At 45.2% G+C, this 18,757-nt stretch overlaps 1 protein-coding gene across 1 annotated transcript in view; it reads right to left on the bottom strand.

The window, feature by feature from the left end:
* Positions 1-345: 345 nt before the first annotated feature.
* Positions 346-18,757, bottom strand: part of LOC121274063 (hemicentin-2-like) — a 70,493-nt gene continuing 52,081 nt past the window's right edge. The window contains exon 18 of the mRNA XM_041181201.1: positions 346-1,499. Within this exon, the coding sequence (XP_041037135.1) occupies positions 1,251-1,499 (249 nt within the window). The 3' untranslated portion in view covers positions 346-1,250. The remainder of the gene's footprint in view (positions 1,500-18,757) is intronic.

Genomic DNA, 18,757 nt, shown 5'->3' with positions numbered 1-18,757 from the left:
CAGGGGGCATGGGATAAGTGTGGGGGTCTCACAGCCAGAACAGATGCTGCCTCGGGAGGGGGGGTAGGTTTCACCAGCTCTCTGTCTTAACAACATCGTAACCACAGTGTGAAGATTGTCCCCATTCCCTGTATCTTAATAATATTGTAAAGACAACTGGGAGATGTGCTGCAGTCTCTGAGAAAGAATTTGGTGCGCCTACAGCACCACCACTGGCAAGAGAGTGTAAGTACAGTGTGACATGTTTACATGGGAAATTTTCATGATAAATGTGGACACAGGAATTTACATAATTTGGTGGGGAAATGCAATGACATGAATTAACAGATTGGAGCAGGAAGGTTGTCCCAGAGTAAGATGTTTAATAAAAATATATCTGTACAGAGTTGTCTGGGCATTTCAATCCCTTGTGACAATAAATGTAATATTATAGAAAATGCAAAAGCTTCTTGTAATCTATCACAGAATAAACAAGTTGCAGAATTCAGAAAGCACATTCTGAAATGTTAACAAAGTTCAGTGATGTCACATTTCTGCTAATTACTATTCGGCCATGTTGGCTGCACGCAGTCAGGCAGTCCCTCGGTTGTGATGTGTCCACACAGCAGGACTGGGATGCATCAGCAATAAAGGACATGCTTAGTTGTTGCCGTGCAATGTATTTATTGTGAGCCTGTTGCACACACGCCCTGTCGAAGGAGCCTCAGTGGTTCCATTCTGAATCGAGGCAGATCAACGTTACTACAACAACTTGCATTTATATAGCACACTTAATGTAGCAAACTGTCCCAAAACTCTTCAGGGGATTGTTAACCACATATAAATCCATCTCTGAGACAAATAATGAGATATAAGGGACAGGTGACAAAAAGCTGAGTTAACAAAGCCAGTTAATAAAGACCATGTTAAAGGAGGAGAGAGATAGACAGAGATGCAGAGGGAGAGAGACAGAGAGAGAGAGAGACAAAGAAGGAGAGAGAGACAGAGAGAGAGAGAGAGACAGACAGAGAAGGAGAGAGAGATAGAGAGACAGACTGGGAGAGAGAGAGACACTGAATCTCTGCCCCCAATGACTCAGCATCAAGTCGTCTCTGGGGAAACATTTCATTCCAAACCACACCAACCACAGACCCATTCAGTCCCTTCCTCCCTCTCTCCCCCTCTCCCCCAGTGGGTTGTCTCATGTTCCAAGGAATCACAATCCCTGCCCCCATTCACAAACCTGCTCACCCCCTCTCCCCGTTTCACACTCAGTTTCGCTTGAATCTGATCTGTGCGTATTCTGTCTCCTCTTCCCTGTGGACAGTCCCATCACCACTGGGCAACCTGAAGACTTGGGGATTGGCGTAGAGAAGATCGTCGGGTTTGTCGGGGTTCCCATATCCAGCATCGCCTCCCACTGGACCTTCAGAGAGACCCCGGGGAACTGGGGTCTCCCCCTCGCTAGTTGTGTCTCTGGTTGTGTCCCAGGTCTCAGTAATCAGCACATTCTGTTTACCCTACAGAGAAATGGAAACAGAAGACATCCTCACATCACTTACTGGCACTGATAGGGTTAAATTATTGTGCAGCCTCTTTAGTGTCAGTCGTGTCTCAGTGGGTTTAACCCTCTCTCTCATGTCATATAAAAGAAACCACCTATGGCAGGGCAGCACTCCCTCAGTACTGACCCTCTGTCAGTCTCGGACTCCCTCAGTACTGACCCCCGACAGTGCAGCACTCCCTCAGTACTGACCCCCGACAGCGCAGCACTCCCTCAGTACTGACCCTCTGTCAGTCTCGCACTCCCTCGGTAATGTCTCTGGCCAGTGCCGGCTTGGATTCTGCACTCAGGTGTCTGACGTGAGGCTCATTAACATGAACCTTGTAATCAGAGAGAGGATGAGAGGGAAGAGAAAGAGAGAAAGGGATAGAGATAGGGTGTTATTAATCTATTAATGTATGTAATGTAATTGGAAATTGTCTTTTTAAACAGGGGTTTAGTCTGTGGGTGTGTCTGTGAGTGTTTTAATTGGATTAAAGCCAGCCAGTCTGGGTACTTTGATGTCAAGTAGTTTTGAGATGTAAACAAAGAGGTAAAGGGGTAATTTGCATTTTTAAACAGAGCATTCAATGTCTGGGAGTGAAATCTTAAACGAATCAATGTTTATATTACTAATAAAATTGATATGTTGAAGGGTGGAGTTCAAAGGTCCTGATGATTCAATGAGAATTTACATTCAAAGAGAAGTGCTGGGTATAACTTGAGCAGTTTTGTGTGTGCAGAGCAGAGGCTTGTAACATCAAAGCAGCTGTAAGCCTACACCTGTCTGCAAAGGAACCAAAGTGAAAGGAACCTCATTTGGAATTTGTGAGGTGAAAATGCTTTGCTTGGAATCTGCTTAAAGTCTTTGGGTTGTCTTAGAGGAGATTAGTTTGGGAATTTGTTATAAAGTTATGATAATACTAGCTTGTAGCGATGTGCATATGTTTAACTTGTGTAAATTAATAAATGTCTCATGTAGTTTGATATAAAACCATCTCGAGAACTGGTGGTCTTATTCCTGAATTTAGAGCTGCATCTCAAACATTCCACTGGGAAATATAGGTTATGACAGTTGTTTAAAGTTTCCCTCTGGGATTTTGAACCACAGCCTTTACCAGTTGCTGTGTCATAACAGAGAGACAGCACAATACTGAACCATTGATAACTCCACAGGTACAAATCAGTGGGTAACTGGGCTGGGAATCTGGGACATGTGTTGTCTACACACTGAGATTGAAGCTTTGGAGTGAGTGTAAACAGTTCCTGTACCTGGTGCTTCACAGAGAGTGGACTGGGGGTCAATGCAATGTCACTGGTCCCTGAAACTCTCTCCTCTGTCGTTGTCTTTCTCCTGCAATAACACAATATCACACTGTGGTTATCATATAGCAGAGAGTCAGTGCAGCACAGACACAGAGCCCACTGTAACCTTACACCAACGACTGGACTGTCTGTTTAAATCACTTCTGCACAAAGCACAGAATCAAGAAGCTTAACAATATCCAGAACAAAGCAGCCCGATTGATCGACACCCCATCCACCACATTAAACATTCACTCCCTTCACCACAAACACACAGTGGCAGCAGTGTGTGTACCATCTACAAGATGCACTGCAGCAACTCAGCAAGGCTCCTTCGACAGCTCCTTCCAAACCCACGACCTCTACCATCTAGAAGGACAAGGGCAGCAGACACATGGGAACACCACCACCTGGAAGTTCCCCTCTAAGTCACTCACCATCCTGACTTGGAAATATATCACTGTTCCTTCACTGTCGCTGGGTCAAAATCCTGGAACTCCCTCCCTAACAGCACTGTGGGTGTACCTACACCACATGGACTGCAGCGGGTCAAGAAGGCAGCTCACCACCACCTTCTCAAGGGGCAATTAGAGATGGGCAATTTAATAACGGCCTCACCAGTGACAGTCACATTCGATGAAAGAATTTTAAATCTCACAGCTCAGGAGGAAGCCACTCAGCCCATCGTGCCTGTGCTGGCCCTTTGTAAAAACTGTCCAATTAGTCCTAAACAAATGTTTATATTAAAATCAAGTTAAATCTTCACACTTACTTTCTCACACAGATGAAGATGAACATTCCAACCAGGAAAACACTCAACATGATCCCAGCCGTGAGCAATCCTACTGTCCATTTACTGGAGTCTCTACCTGTAAAAACAGCCATTAATTACTGCACTACAGGTTTAGAATGATGCTCCGATGTATCTCGAGAAGCGATACACTCACTCAATGTTTAAATACTCATTCTCGGGCAATGCTGACATTTATTGTCCATCCCTAGTTTCCCCTTGAGATGGTGCTGGGGGGTCTTCCTCCTGAACCACTGGTTTGACCCAAACTGGGAGAGCAGTTCAGAGGGCAGGTAAGAGTTAACCATGTTGGTGTTTGAGACTGGAGTCACATATACACCCAGACCTGTTAAAATGGACAGGTTTCCCTCCCTTAAGATAATTAGTGACCCATATTATATATGTAATTTCTATATATATGTATCAACTAACCTCCCTAAAATAATCAATTATCGCCTCAATTTCACGCTGTTGTTTGTGGGATCTTGCTGTGCACAAATCAGCTGTTGCGTTTCCTACATGATGACAGTGAGCTCACTTTGAAACTGCTTCACTGGTTATTGAGTGTTTTGGGAATTCCTAAGTATTTTGTCAACGCAAGTCTTATATTTCGATTTAATCCATGTAACATTTATATATAATATTCATCAATGTGATCCCTATAGCATAAATTTATAATATTTATCAATATAATCTATGTAACATTTATACATAATTTTTATCCATTTAATCTCTGTAATATTTATATATAATGTTTCTCGATTTAATCCATGTAACATTTATATATAATATTTATCCATTTAATCTGTGTAACATTTATATATAATTTTTATCAATGTAATCTATGTAACATTTAGATATAATATTTCTCGATGCAATCTATGTAACATTTATAGATAATATTTATCAATGTAATCTATGTAACATTTATATATATTGTTTCTCAATGCAATCGATGTAACATTTATATATAATATTTATCAATATAATCCATGTAACATTTATATATAAAATTTATCAATGTAATCTATGTAACATTTATATATAATTTTTCTCGATGTAAATCTATGTAATATTTAGATATAATATTTCGTCGTTTGGGAGGAGAACCTGAGTATTGCTGAGAAAGGACATTTTGTCAAAGCTTTCTGTCTTGCACCCAATGAAGCAGCTTATCTGGGGGAGAGAGTTCCAGATTTCCACTCCGCTTTGTGTGAAGAAGTGCTTCCTGACATCACCCCCTGAACGGCCTGGCTCCAATTTGACCAAGTGTTGCCATTGTCACATGAGGTCAGGTGATTCAAAGCTTGGTCAAAGGGGTAAGTTGTAAAGAGCATCTTAGAGGAGGTAGAGAGAGAGGTGGAGAAGTTGAGGGAGGGAATTCTCGAGTTTAGGGATCAATCCAGCTGAGTGGAGATCGATCCTGAGCGAGTCTCTCACCTTTGACCCACAGATACACCTTGAACATGGCTTCCCCGTGTGGGTTTTGAACCGAGCAGGATGCCATCACTCCCCCCTCATCCTGGGGTCTCATCAGGGTGAGGGAACCAGTCACCAGATGCCCATCTCTGACCTGCCACGACACAAAACCTCCGTGTGTTTGGTTACCACTGATGTTGGCACTGGGCAGGTGCCAGGTGAGGTCTCCGGGTGGGTTGGAGTTGGCCACACAGACGCAGGTGACCCCCTCTGACCTCTGAGTGCACTCCGACTGCTGGGAAATCTCCGGCTTATCTGAGGAGGGAAGGACAACAATGAGACAACGTCAGAGCAAAGTTAGAGCGTAAGATAGAATCTTAACACTGAAACACTCATTCCTGCCTTTGTTACCTCTGCATTCGACTATCCCAACACTCTCCTGCCCGACCTCCCATCTTCCACTCTCCGTAAACAACAGCTTATCACAAACTCTGCTGTCCCCGTGTCCTAACTCACACCGAGTCCCGTTCACACATCACTCCCTGTTGGTCACTGAGCTACACTGGCTCCCGGTCCGGCAATGACACAATTTTAAAATTAACATCGTTTCAAATCCCTCCTTACCCCCTCGCTATCTCTGTTACCTCCTCCAGCCCCTTCAACCCTCCCTATCTCTGTAACCTCATCCAGCCCCTACAACCCTCCCTATCTCTGTAACCTCCTCCAGCCCCTTCAACCCTCTCTATCTCTGTAACCTCCTCCAGCCCCTACAAACTTCCTTATCTCTGTAAACTCCTCCAGCCTCTACAACCCTCCGAGATCTCTGTGCACCTCCAATTCCAGCCTCTTGACGTTCCCCCGATTCCTATCGCTCCACCATTGGTGGCCGTGCCTTCAGCTGCCTGGACCCTAACCTCTGGAATTCCCTCCCTCATTTCTCACCTCCTTCGGACAAAATCTGACCACCATCAAACACATCTTCCCTTCACCCCCACCCCGTTGGCATTCCACAGGGATCATTCCCTCCAGGACACCCTGGTCCACTCCTCCATCACCCCTAGCACCTCAACCCTCTCCGATGACATCTTCCCATGCATTTGCAGAAGGTGCAACACCTGCCCCTTTACTTCCTCCCCCCTCACTGTCCAATGACCCAAACACTCCTTCCAGGTGAAGCAGCGCTTCATGCACACTTCCTTCAATTTAATCTACTGCATTCGCTGCTCCCAATGCGGTTTCCTCTACATTGGAGACACCAAACACAGACTGGGTGACCACTTTTCAGAACACCTTCAGTCTGTCCGTAAGCATGACCCAGACATCCCTGTCGCTTGCCATTTCAATACACCACCCTGCTCTCATACCCACATGTCTGTCCTTGGCCTGCTGCATTGTTCCAGTGAAGCTCAACACAAACTGGAGGAACAGCACCTCATCTTCCGACCAGGCACTTTACAGCCTTCCGGACTGAATATTAAGTTCAACAATTTCTGATCATGAACTCTCTCCTCGATCTTCACTGCTTTTTGAACCCTATTTTTAAATAATCATTTTAATTATTTTATTTGTTAACTGTTTTCCACTTATTTTCATTACTATTATTTGAAATTCATTTCCATTTTTATTGATTGTTTTATCTGCAGATTTTAGTCTATTTTCGATCTTTATTCCCTCCACCGTCCCCTCCCCCTTCCACACCCCCACGAGGGTCATCTGTCTCTTTCCAGAGTGCTTACCCTGGTCCGCCCATTATCACACTCTGCTTAATGTCACCATTAGCACCTCCTTTATCCAATACCACCACTGTTAACAACCCTTTGACCTTTTGTTTATGACATTTTTCACAATCTCTCCATTGCCTCCACCTATCGCTGGTTTTCTATCCAGCTCCACCTGTCCCAAACACCCCCCCTTAGACAGGATATATTTCACCACATGTCTACTTCCCTTTAGCTCTGAAGAGGAGTCATACAGACTCCAAACGCTAACCCTGTCTTTCTCTCCACAGATGCTGCCAGATGCTCAGAATCAGCTGGATGGACAGAAAGACCAATGAGTGGCTTAGATCAAGAGGAGACATTCAGCAATTAAAAGGGTTGTTCAGGACAGTTAGAGAGAGAAAGGTCGTCAAGTACGGAGATTGGAAACGAAGACCTGACAGCCTTGTCCTGACAACCATTGAAGGAGAAACTGAGAGCAAAAACAGAAAGGGAGAGGAAAGATTGGATGTGTGGATAACGTGGACTGAGCGAGGATTGAAGAAAACTGGATTAAAAACAACACGATCCCAATGGCTCCACAGAGACCACGGTGACAACAAACAAACAAATGTATCTCCACACTCACATTCCACAGTGATGGTTATGAACCCCTCCACTGCTCCATGTTCATTCTCTGCCACACACTGATAGTCACAACCTTGGCCCCCTCTGCCCTATCAGGTTGGGATAAACAATCCCAATGGTCAATACAAGGAAGAGCTCTCCCTGCTCAATATCACTCATTAAAAAGGGACCAGTTTTGTCTTCAACCCAGTGAAGTTTGTGGGATTTTGCTCTGCACAATGTATCCTATTACAGCTAATGTAGAATGAAGGGTGTCCGTTCTTACATTGCACAGTTAGTACGAGGGTCCGCTCCGATGAAACAGATGGATATCTCACTCTGCAGCTGAGTGTGTGTCCGTGGTGTTTGAGTGATGGGATCAGGGTCAGAACAGAAGTGTAGGTCAGAGTGACACCATGCTGAGTTACAGTGTTTGAGACTGATCCAGGTACGTCAGTGGGAGTGTCCCAGGTTAAGACAGGTGCTGCTGTTCCATTGCACGTTGTGTTGAAGGTGCAGCTTACATGCACACGCTTTCCTGCAATAATTTCAGCAGGGAATATCGTGGGTTTATCTGTGAAATCTAACACACAGAGAATGCATTCTTTTAGAGAAATATAACGTGAAGCTTCAGTTCAAATAGAAACCACAGTCCCACAAGAGAAAGCACTTTTACAAGGATGATATCAGAACTGAGAGATTACAACGATCAGGAGAGAATTTCCTATTTTCAGACTTAGTGGTGTTTCTGTCTCTCAGATGAATTCACTTCCACTTCGAGACAATTGAATTGACAATCCCAGGTGAGGGTGGGGGAGCAGCTCACAGTTCCTGGCAAACTGGCTTGTTACTTTCACCGAAATCTGCCAGATTTAAATTCTATCCTGTTCCCAGCAGGAGAGAAACCATTTGAACCAATCACTGAACCGGCATCTAAAGCAGGTGATAAGGTTATTGATCACATTGCTTTTTCTGGGAGCTTCCTGTGCAAAAATTGGCTGCTGTGTTTCCCATATAACAACAAGGGCTACGTTTCAGGAATTATTTCATTGGTTGTGAATCCATTTGCGACCTACAGAGGTGGTGAAAGGCGCTATAGAAATGTGAATCATTCTTTTGTAGATATGTAAGACTGTCAAACAGGATTAGGGAGATCAGTAGGAGTGGATAACCTGATAACATTAATGGACACAGTCAATACATTTAATCATTGATATTAAAGTGAGTATTAGAGGTTGCTTTAGGACTGAACTGGAAGCTATCACCAGGTTATTGAGAATCAGACAGTGTGTTATAATAAGCTGTGTTTTGTGTTAATATGTAAACGTCACAGATTTTGTTATTTCCCATTGAGTGTTGAATGTGAATTGTTGAGTAATTATAACACAGCACTTACCAGAAACGTGAAGCTGGGTTACAGGGTAATAGTTATGGCTCGGACCATTGTCAAATTCTATTCTGAAAAAATAAGGTCCTGCATCTTCCCGTCTGATGTTGCTTATAATCAGGGAACAGTCGCCATCTTTCAGGTCTCCAGACAGCCGGGTCCGATGGTGGAACCGTGGTAACTCGTGATTGTGATCCTTGGAGTGAAAGGCAATGGGAGCCCAAGGAATCTGTTTCTCTTTATTAAACCAGACTCCACCTCGCGGTTGGTTTTCCAGACACGATGGATAACTGTAATGACATGGAATCTGTACACACGAACCTTCCTGCGCTGTCACCTCTCGTGGAATGTCACCTTTCCACTCTTGTGACAGTCCAACTGGGGAGAGAAATATCAATATCTAACTCTGGATGGTTTGTGGATCCACTGAACCCGATATTTACAGATGAGGCTGAATTGGGGGGATGGTCAATACTGAGGAGGACTGCAACAAATTATTTTAGCAGGAAGAATAGAAAAACAGAATATTATTTAAATGGAGACAGGCTGCAGAATGCAGTACAGAGGGATCTGGGTGTCCTTGTACATGAATCACAGAAAGTCAGCATTCAGGAACACCACGGAATGAGGAAGGCAAGTGGAATGTTGGCCTTTATTGCAAAGGGATGGAGTATAAAAGGAGGCAAGTCTTGCAACAGCTGCACAGGGTGTTAGTGAGATTGTAACAGGATCATTGTGTACAGGCAGTTCAGAGAAGCTTCACTGGGCTGATTCCTGGGATTAAAGGGTTTGTCCTGTGAGGAAATGTTGAGCAGGTTGGGCCTGTATCCATTGGAGTTTAGAAGAATGAGGGGTGACCTTATTGAAACATATCCGATTCCGAGGGGGCTTGACAGGGTGGATGCTGGGAGGATGTTTCCCCCTCGTGGGGGAATCTAGAACCAGGGAGCACAGTTTGGGAATGAGGGCTCTCCCATTTAAGACTGAGATGAGGAGGAATTTCCTCTCTCAGAGGGGTGCTACCCTGTGGAATTCTCTTCCCCAGAGAGCAGTGGAGGCTGGGCCATTGAATAGACTCAAGGCTGAGTGAGGCAGGTTTTTGATCGACAAGGGAGTCAAGGGTTTGGGGGACAGGCAGGAAAATGGAGTTAAGGCCACAACCAGATCAGTGAGAGCAGGCTCGAGGGGCCGAATGGCCTGCTCCTGTTCCTATTTCTAATGTTCTTATGTTGTTGTGTTATGAAGAATATTAATAGAGGAATAAAAGGGATAGCGAGAGAGAGAGAGCGAGTGAGAGTGAGAGAGAGAGAGTGAGAGAGAGAGAGAGATTGAGAGAGAGGGAGAGGTGGGGAGAGGTTTAGAGATAAAATCCCAGAGCTCGGGGCCCCAGGCAACAGAAGGCAAGGCTTCCAATGGCAGACCGATGGGAATCGGGGGTAGCTCAAGAGGCCGGAATTAGAGGAGTGCAGAGATCTCAGAGGATTGTAGGGGCTGGAGGAGGTTACAGAGATAGGGAGGGTTCTAGGGGCTGGAGGAGGTTACAGAGATAGGGAGGGTTGTAGGGGATGGAGGAGGTTACAGAGATAGGGAGGGTTGTAGGAACTGGAGGAGGTTACAGAGATAGGGAGGGTTGTAGGGGCTGGTGGAGGTTACAGGGAGATGGAGCGATGCAGGGGCTGGAGGAGGTTACAGAGATAGGGAGGGGTGTACGGGCTGGAGGTGGTTACAGAGATAGGGAGGGTTGTGGGGTCTGGAGGAGGTTACAGAGATAGGGAGGGTTGTGGGGGCTGGAGGAGGTTACAGAGATAGGGAGTGTGGTAGGGCCTGGAGGAGGTTACAGAGAAGGGAGTGTTGTAGGGGCTGGTGGAGATTACAGAGATAGGGCGCGTGTTGGGGCTGGAGGAGGTTACAGAGATAGGGAGGGTTGTGGGGGCTGGAGGAGGTTACAGAGATAGGGAGGGTTGTGGGGGCTGGAGGAGGTTACAGAGATAGGGAGTGTGGTAGGGCCTGGAGGAGGTTACAGAGAAGGGGAGTGTTGTAGGTGCTGGAGGAGGCTACAGAGATAGGGAGGGGTGTAGGGTCTGGAGGAGGTTGCAGAAATAGGGCGGGTTGTAAGGGGCTGGAGGAGGTTACAGAGATAGGGAGGGGTGTATGGTCTGGAGGAGGTTACAGAGATTGGGAGGGCTGTAGGGGTTGGAGGAGGTTATAGAGATAGGGAGGGTTCCAGGGGTAGGAGGAGTTTACAGGGATGGGGAGAGTTGTACGGGCTGGACGGACGGCACAGATAGGGTGGGTTGAAGAGGCTGGTGGAGGTTTCAGAGGTAGGGAAGTTTGTAAGGACTGGAGAAGTTTATAGAGATGGGGAAGTTTTTGCAGAAGGAGGAGGTTACAGAGATAGGGAGGGCTATCGGGTCTGGAGGAGGTTGCAGAGACAGGACGGGTTGTAGGGACTGGAGGAGGCTCCTGAGATAGGGAGGGTTGTAGGGACTGGAGGAGGCTCCTGAGATAGGGAGGGTTGCCATGGCTGAAGCAAGAGGTGAAGTTTACTGTAATGGGGAGGAAAAATATTCAAACATTTGGACATTGAGACTTTGCTTGACCAGGAGCCAGTCTCGGTCATCGAGCAGAGCGGGTGATAAGGGAATGGGACTTGGTGTGAGTAAGGACCTGGTCAGCAGTTTTGGATGGCCTCAAGTTTATGGAGTGTAGAGCGTGTGTTGGAACAGTCGAGTCTGGAGGTAATGAAGGCGTGGATGAGGGTTTCAGCAGCAGATGAGCTGAGACAGGGTGAAGTCGTGCGATGTTACGGAGGTGGAAATAGACGGTGTTAGTGAGGGCGCAGATATGAGGCCGGAAGCTCATCTCAGGATCAAATGGGACAACAAAGCTGTGAACAGATTGGCTTCAATCTCAGAGAGCTGCCAGGGAGAGGAATGGAGTTGGTAGTGAGGGAACAGAGTTTGGAGTGGGGAATGAAGACAATGGCTTCAGTCTTTCCAATATTTAATTGGAGGGAATTTCTGCCCATCCAGTACTGGATGTCGGATAAGCAGCCTGATAATTTAGCAGCAGTGGAGGAGTCGAGAGAGGTGGTGGTGAGGTAGAGCTGGGGATCCTCAGTGGACAGGTGAAAACTAACACTGTTCAGATGATGCTGCAAAGCCATTGCAAGTGATTCTCTGGCTACGATGAGATGGATAAGAATGGAGCCAGGGGAGAGCAGTCCCACCCAGCTGGACGACAGTGGAGAGGTGTTGGAGGAGGATGGTGTGGTCGAGCGTGTCAAAGGCTGCAGACAGATCGAGAAGGAGGAGGAGGGAAAGTTTACCTTTGTCACAGTCACACAGGATGCCATTTGTGACCTTGATAAGAGCTGTTTCAGCACAGTGGCTGGGGTGGGAACCTGATTGGAGGGATTCAAACATGGAGTTCCGGGAAAGATGGGAACGGATTCGGGAGATGGAAACACGTTCAAGGACTTTGGAGGGGAAAGAGAGGCTGGAGATGGGAGAGGGGTTTACACGGACAGTGTGAGGGGTGGAAGGTGTAGTGGAGAGGAGACACTTCACTCAGTGGGGAGGTGTCATCACCCCTCAGCTCGGTTTACGTTACAGCTATGATGTGGATTCAATCACACACAATAAGCTCATGGATCTGGGAGCAGAAATAGACAAATCATTAAAAATAGTGACGCTGGTTAACACGGCCGAGAAACAAGCAAATCAAACACTATTATTTCCCATTAAGTGTTGGATGTGAATTGTTGAGTAATTATAACACAGCACTTACCAGAAACGTGAAACTGGGTTTCAGGACGGTTGTTGTATCTATTCCTGCTGTCAAAATCTGTTCTGAATAAATAATATCCTTCATCTTCCGATCTGATGTTGTTTATAATCAGAGAACAGTCACCATCTTTCAGGTCTCCAGACAGCCGGGTCCGATGGTGGAACTGTGGTGACTCGCGATTATGATCCTCGGAGTGAAAGGCTATAGACCATTCATTCCATGTTTCCCCAATCCTTCTCATATACCAGATTCCAACATGTGATCTCGCTACTAAATATGATGGGTAGCTGTAATGACACGGAATCTGTACACACGAACCTTGCTGCGCTGTCACCTCTCGTGGAGTGTCGCCTTTCCACACTTGTGGTAGTCCAACTAGGGAGAGAAATATCAATATTTAACTCTGAATGTTTTGTCAATCCACTAGACTCGATATCCACCCCCTCCATCACTGGGGCACAGTGGCTGCAGTCTGGACAATCTACAGATCACACAATGAACGCACCAAGGTTTCACAACAGATCGAAGAGAATCCTGGACACAGGAGTGGACAAGTTCATTCTACATTGGCTCATGGCCCTCAGGATCCTGTTTAGTGAAGCCAGTCTCCCACCCAACACAGTGTCTACAAGACGCACTAATTGAAGTGAGTTCACTGCTGATTTACAACGTAGGACAATGGATTAGGAGCCTTCAGAATTACCCCCATTATCACCATCATGAATCTCTAATTAGCCTAGCTGTCCGAGATCCTCAATGTCTAAGGCAGTGGTTCCTATTGTGATGAAAGTATAATAATTTTCATAATATTTTATAGTATATTGTGAAGTAGGTTTATGGGGGTACGCATGATGGGTCTGCATGTGATTTAAGTACATTTGGAGTTAATTAGATTGTCAGTTTAAAATTATCCAAAGGAGCTAGGTGCTTGACATGCTATTGAGGAAACACGGATGCTGCTTAGCATGGAAGGTATGAAGAGAATTTGCATTTTTATATCAATGAAGGGGTTGTTGGATTTCAAAGGAATCTTAGCTTGTTTACAACTAGCCAGATAAGCAAGACTAAGGAATGTGTTTATTTTTCTCAAAGGCTCCTGGCAATATGGGCACCACGAAAGAATTTGTTATGAGGAAGATACAGTTTCAAAAACATATGGAACAATAGAATTTTCATGTTACAAAGAGAGAAATATATATCTATCAGGGAGAATGAAAGGCTATGTGTCAGAATGCCATGTAAGATCTAACACGAGTGTGTGATATAGTCGTAATGAAACCTCTAGCATTTGTGCACAAGCCTGCTATCCAACGGAACTGAAGTTGGGGAAAAGCCACTTGGAATTCCACTGTGCAGGGTATTGCTTTTATATTGTGTTAACTTGCTGAGTTTGTTTTAAATATAAAGTCTATTTTTGGTCCATTGCCTTAAAGGGAGTGTAACTGGGAGTCAGGTTAATTCGGAATTTTAAGAATTATTATAGTGGTAATTGTAGTGTTATGTACGTGCTTGAAATCATTTATTTTGAGAGCAAGTATTTTAATTTAATTTTCAAATCTCTAAAGGTCTTGGTGTACTTATTGCTTCTGAATTCAGTGCACACATCTCATAATAAATACAAATTGCAAAATCATTATGATAGTGTGACCATCTTTCTCTCATGGACTTGGTCTGCCTGGCACACATCACCTGCCAAGTGATAACACTGTTGTAATATGCCTTTCAGGGACAGCAGCATGACATCACTCGAGGGAAGTGTGTCATGTGATTTTTAGGAACTGCGGTTGGCATAAATAAGTTCTATTTGTATTTGTGTGTGTTAGGCATAAGGTATATCTTTAAGTTCAAGTTTAGTTTGTATTTCTGTATTTGGGTGTTTAGAAAAGGGGGAACTTGAGTTAAAAAGAAGCCAGCATTCCATTGAGGTTTTATGACTGTTGAAGGGAAGTCAAAACAAATACAAGGTGTAAGAAACTGTGCTGTTGCCTAGCAACAGTGATCCAGAGGGAAGGACCCACAGAGACAGAGAAAAACAGATAAGTACTTTCAGTTCTGTTGAAAGGAGTTGCCAGGAGAAGCAGCAAAGGAGCGGGACAGATAGTCAGTCCCAAAGTAAAGAAGAAGCCAAAACTATCGAGTGGAACAGGAGAAAGGGCCCAAGAAGACCTTCTTATCATATCTGGAAAAGGCCCTGTTAAGTGAAGTTAAGAGTGAGGAGCAGAAGAAGGCTTCAAGCATAAAGGAAGAAAGCAGCAGGACACAGGCTTAAAGCAAAATAGGCTTGCGAGAAGCCAGAAGATCCTAGGAGACACCACAGGTTGGTGACTCATTACTCCGGCCATGTGAATCCTGGTGTGCCATTGACACGGCTGAGCATTGGAGAGACAGGGCGTGGAAGGAAGGCTGAATGCACGTGGCGATCCAGGGGGCAGCAACATGGGAAGGAGAGTTTGAAATAGTGAAAGTGGCCCCTTGTGGAAGGTGTCTGAGTGAAAGTGTCATGTTGGAGAAGATTCCAAAGCAGGTTCTTGGAGAGTGGAGATTGGAAACCCTCATATGGATATCTCAGTTCAGTGAGACTGGTTGGCTCACAGTGTAACAAGTGTCTGGAGTTAGTTGAGGAGAGACCCATAGCATTTGTTTCAAGTGGGTTCTGTCAATTGGTTTCAGAATGTGGTGTCCCTGACCACAGGTCGTCTATTGGTTTACATGGACTGTGTACTTAGTGTGAACATCAGACTATAAGATAGTTATTGTAACTTGTGTTCTACTTATGAATCTGTAAATGTATAGATCTGGGAGAAGGAGAAATGTAATATAGTTTGTCTTTCCTAGTTTAATAAATGTTTTATTCTTTTGTTAGAAGTTCATCAGATGACTCCTGTGACTCTGTTCAGTAGCCGCACTCCACATTCCTAAATAAAAAATAAACGTTAGGACCTATCAAGCTGAGTCCCACCCTGGGATCTGACTTGCCCAGTAGTAACATCAGCTGGGATGATAACACCATCCAGTCCAAGTTTCACTTTGGCCTGTGAGCAGAACACAGCTCACACAGTTTGGCTGCAGGTGTCTCCCAGCTTTCTATCCTTGTATATCTGTTCTCATGTCCCTATTCTAAATAACTGAACACACAATGTATTTACCCAATTCCGTATCAGTGGCTGGTGCCTTTGTATCATTATAAAAACACGACATGGTGATCAAGGGTGGCCAAACATTCTGGCAGCAAGATTCAGTACAGGTATGACGTGGTGAACAGCCTTAGATCGAGCTACATGACATGAGATGACCCTGGAAGCTTTGGTCAGACCACAACAGAGACACAGCATCAGAGAGGGTTGAAATCGCAGTGTACTGACTGCTCAGGAAACCTTTGAAGACACAGTGATGGGAAAGAGCTCAAGTAAAGAGCTGGGGAGCAGACGGATCCCTCGTGGTGAGATTACAGCACACGGCCTGTAGGTCAGTGAGTGGGACAGCGTGTATCGCCAGGACCAGCAGCGGGTTAGCTCAGTCAGGGAAGGCGAGTGACCAGGGTGTGGGCTGGATCGATAGTGAGCGAGGGAGAGTCAAACACACAAAAACCATTATAAAAATCAGGCCAGAGAAGTTAGTGATTATAACGGGCGGCTTCGAGATTGCTGAACAGCAAATTGAATAAAAAACAAAGACTCCATTACTCCGTGGTGTGTTCCTGCCACAACCCGTCTTCGTGGCTGAAGCTTCGGAAAAGCGCTCAAAAGGGGCTAAAGCGACACTCATCCCAGGTCCTGTAGGAGAAGGAAGGTCAAAGGAATATTCTCAGAATGTCCACTAAATTCTCCAGTTTGAACTGGGATTTAGCTGACCGACTATCTGAATTCAGGATGTTTAAACAGCGTACAGAGCTCTGGTTTCCTGATTCAGGTGTGACTGAACCAGACGAGCAAGTCATAAAAATTCACCTCGCGATTGGGAATGAAGGTCTACACAGGCTGAACATGTCAGGATTAACAGCAGAAGAGCGAAAGGATTCCCAATAGATATGGATGACATTGGAAGACAGCTTCAGATTCAGGTTAAAGTCTATATTTATCAACTAGAAGTTATGTCATTTCATCAGCCTACACAATCCATAGACCACTTCATCAGCCGATGTAGAGAAAAGGGTACGCACTGTGATTTCAAACACAGAGTCTGCAGACAGAGTTGTTGAGTTGGTGATCGCATCCACTCCCATGGGAGCCTTCCAGAAAGATCTGCTAGATAAGACCAAAACCTATAGCATTGAAAATCTACTCAAGGATGGACATATATACGAAGTGATCCTCGCAGGTCAACGAAGCTTACAGGTCCTCAGTACAACATCAATTGTTGACACACTCACTAGAACATCCAAACCTAGTGAGACGTGTGGAAGGTGTGGCCTTCTGCAGGCACCAAGGAAATGCCCAGCTTTCCACCAATCCTGCAAGGCTTGTGGCAGAAAGGGCCATTGACAGAGGCAGGGCACTAGAGCAAAGGCTGATGCAGCTACAAAGAGCCGTGCGCTGATCCAAACAGACCCTACACAACGGGGAACCTTCAAGCAATAAGAATGACCATCCGCTATCCCATCAGGAACATATACATGTGGTGACTGACAAACCAGGAAATGGCGATGATGTACAAGGCGAGACGAGGAGCGGTGATCGATATTCCACCTCTCACACATATCCTGACGTGGCTTGGCAATAAATTGTGGATTGTTGTCCTTAATGATCTTTCTGGGCACATCAAATAAACTGAAAATGTCCCATAGGGGTGGGTTTTTCTGTCCCCACCCACTGCCAGGATTGTCAGGTCCGGCCGGAAGCCAATGAATTTATGTCTGTCCCAGTCTCAGAATGTACCCCATCACCTCAGTTCATGACATAACATTGAAATACGCAGAAAGTTTCAACAATTGGCACTTTCAAAGTAGCTGGAACATACACCTGCAGGAGAATGCAAGTCTGTCAGACTCCTTGCATTAAAATAAATACAATCCAACTTTGCCACGCTATCTTGTGCCTTAACTGGCCAATAATTTCTCTGCCTTCCAGGTTCATTTGCTCTCTCTTCTAATTTTGGCTGAGCATCTCACTTTGCTGAACCTCCTCTCGGGATCCCATCCCCTGCCATGTTAGTTAAAAGCCTCCACAATTGCATCAAGGGTGAAATACCAATTGAAACAAGGGGCAACATCAAAGAATGACAATCCCACAGATCACTGTGAGCAATTAAAGAAACCTCCAGAGAAAGGTTACTACCACAAGATCTGGGCGTAACAGCAGATTACCTCTATGCTTTAGAGACTCAAATATTCAACAGATCTATACATTTATGTAATTGTCAAGAAATATGAAAATGATACCAGAAACCTCTTGTTCCCTGTCCTTCTCAAAGATCCATCCCTGCAGCGGGAGCCTTAAGAGTTATTGATGTGGAGCTTAATTTATCAGATTGTAGAATGATCCGGAACAGAAGGAAGCCATTTGGCCCATCGAGCCTGTGCTGTGCCTTTGAAAGATCTGTCCAATAAGTCCCACTCTCACCTCTGCTCTCTCCTCCACAGCCCTGCAAAATGTCCCCTTCAAGTATTTATCCAGTTCCCCTTCTGAAAGTTCCTGTTGAATCTGCTTCCACCGCCCTTTCAGGCAGTGAGTCAATGGTCTCTCTCTGAGCTGCAAAGTGCTCAGATTCTGTGAAATTTAAACTCTGCAGCAGATCAGAGACAATCATGATAACTCAGAATATTTGACAGTTATACACACGGACAGCTTTGCCTTTCTTCTCTCTTTCAGTTATCTTGCTCCCTTATTGAAGTTTCTAGCATGGTGAGAATGGACAAGAAGTGTGACACTGAACAGCCTGTCTATTCTAGGAGCTGCTGTGTTGTCTTCATGGAAGTCTGACTAAGATCAGCAAAAGACACAAAATTTCAGGGCAATGTTATCCGAGTCCTAGCATCAGGATAGACCTCATTCCCCAGTTTTTATCCCTGATTCTCTATTCAGCCGATCGATCCCCTGTCACTGGCTGACCTACACTGGCTCCCAGTCCAGCAATGACTCAAATTTCAAATTCTCATCATTGATTTCTTACCCCACCATCCCCACTCTACACTCCCGATCCCTGTCACCTCCTCCAACCCTAAAACCCTCTGAGATCTCTGCACTCCTCCAATTCTGCTGTCAGACAGGGAATCAGTGTATATC

This window comes from Carcharodon carcharias (genome assembly GCF_017639515.1).
Source record: "Carcharodon carcharias isolate sCarCar2 chromosome 29 unlocalized genomic scaffold, sCarCar2.pri SUPER_29_unloc_22, whole genome shotgun sequence".
Taxonomy (NCBI): domain Eukaryota; kingdom Metazoa; phylum Chordata; class Chondrichthyes; order Lamniformes; family Lamnidae; genus Carcharodon; species Carcharodon carcharias.
The sequence above is the reverse complement of the archived record's forward strand: the minus strand, read 5'-3'. Positions and strand labels throughout refer to the sequence as shown.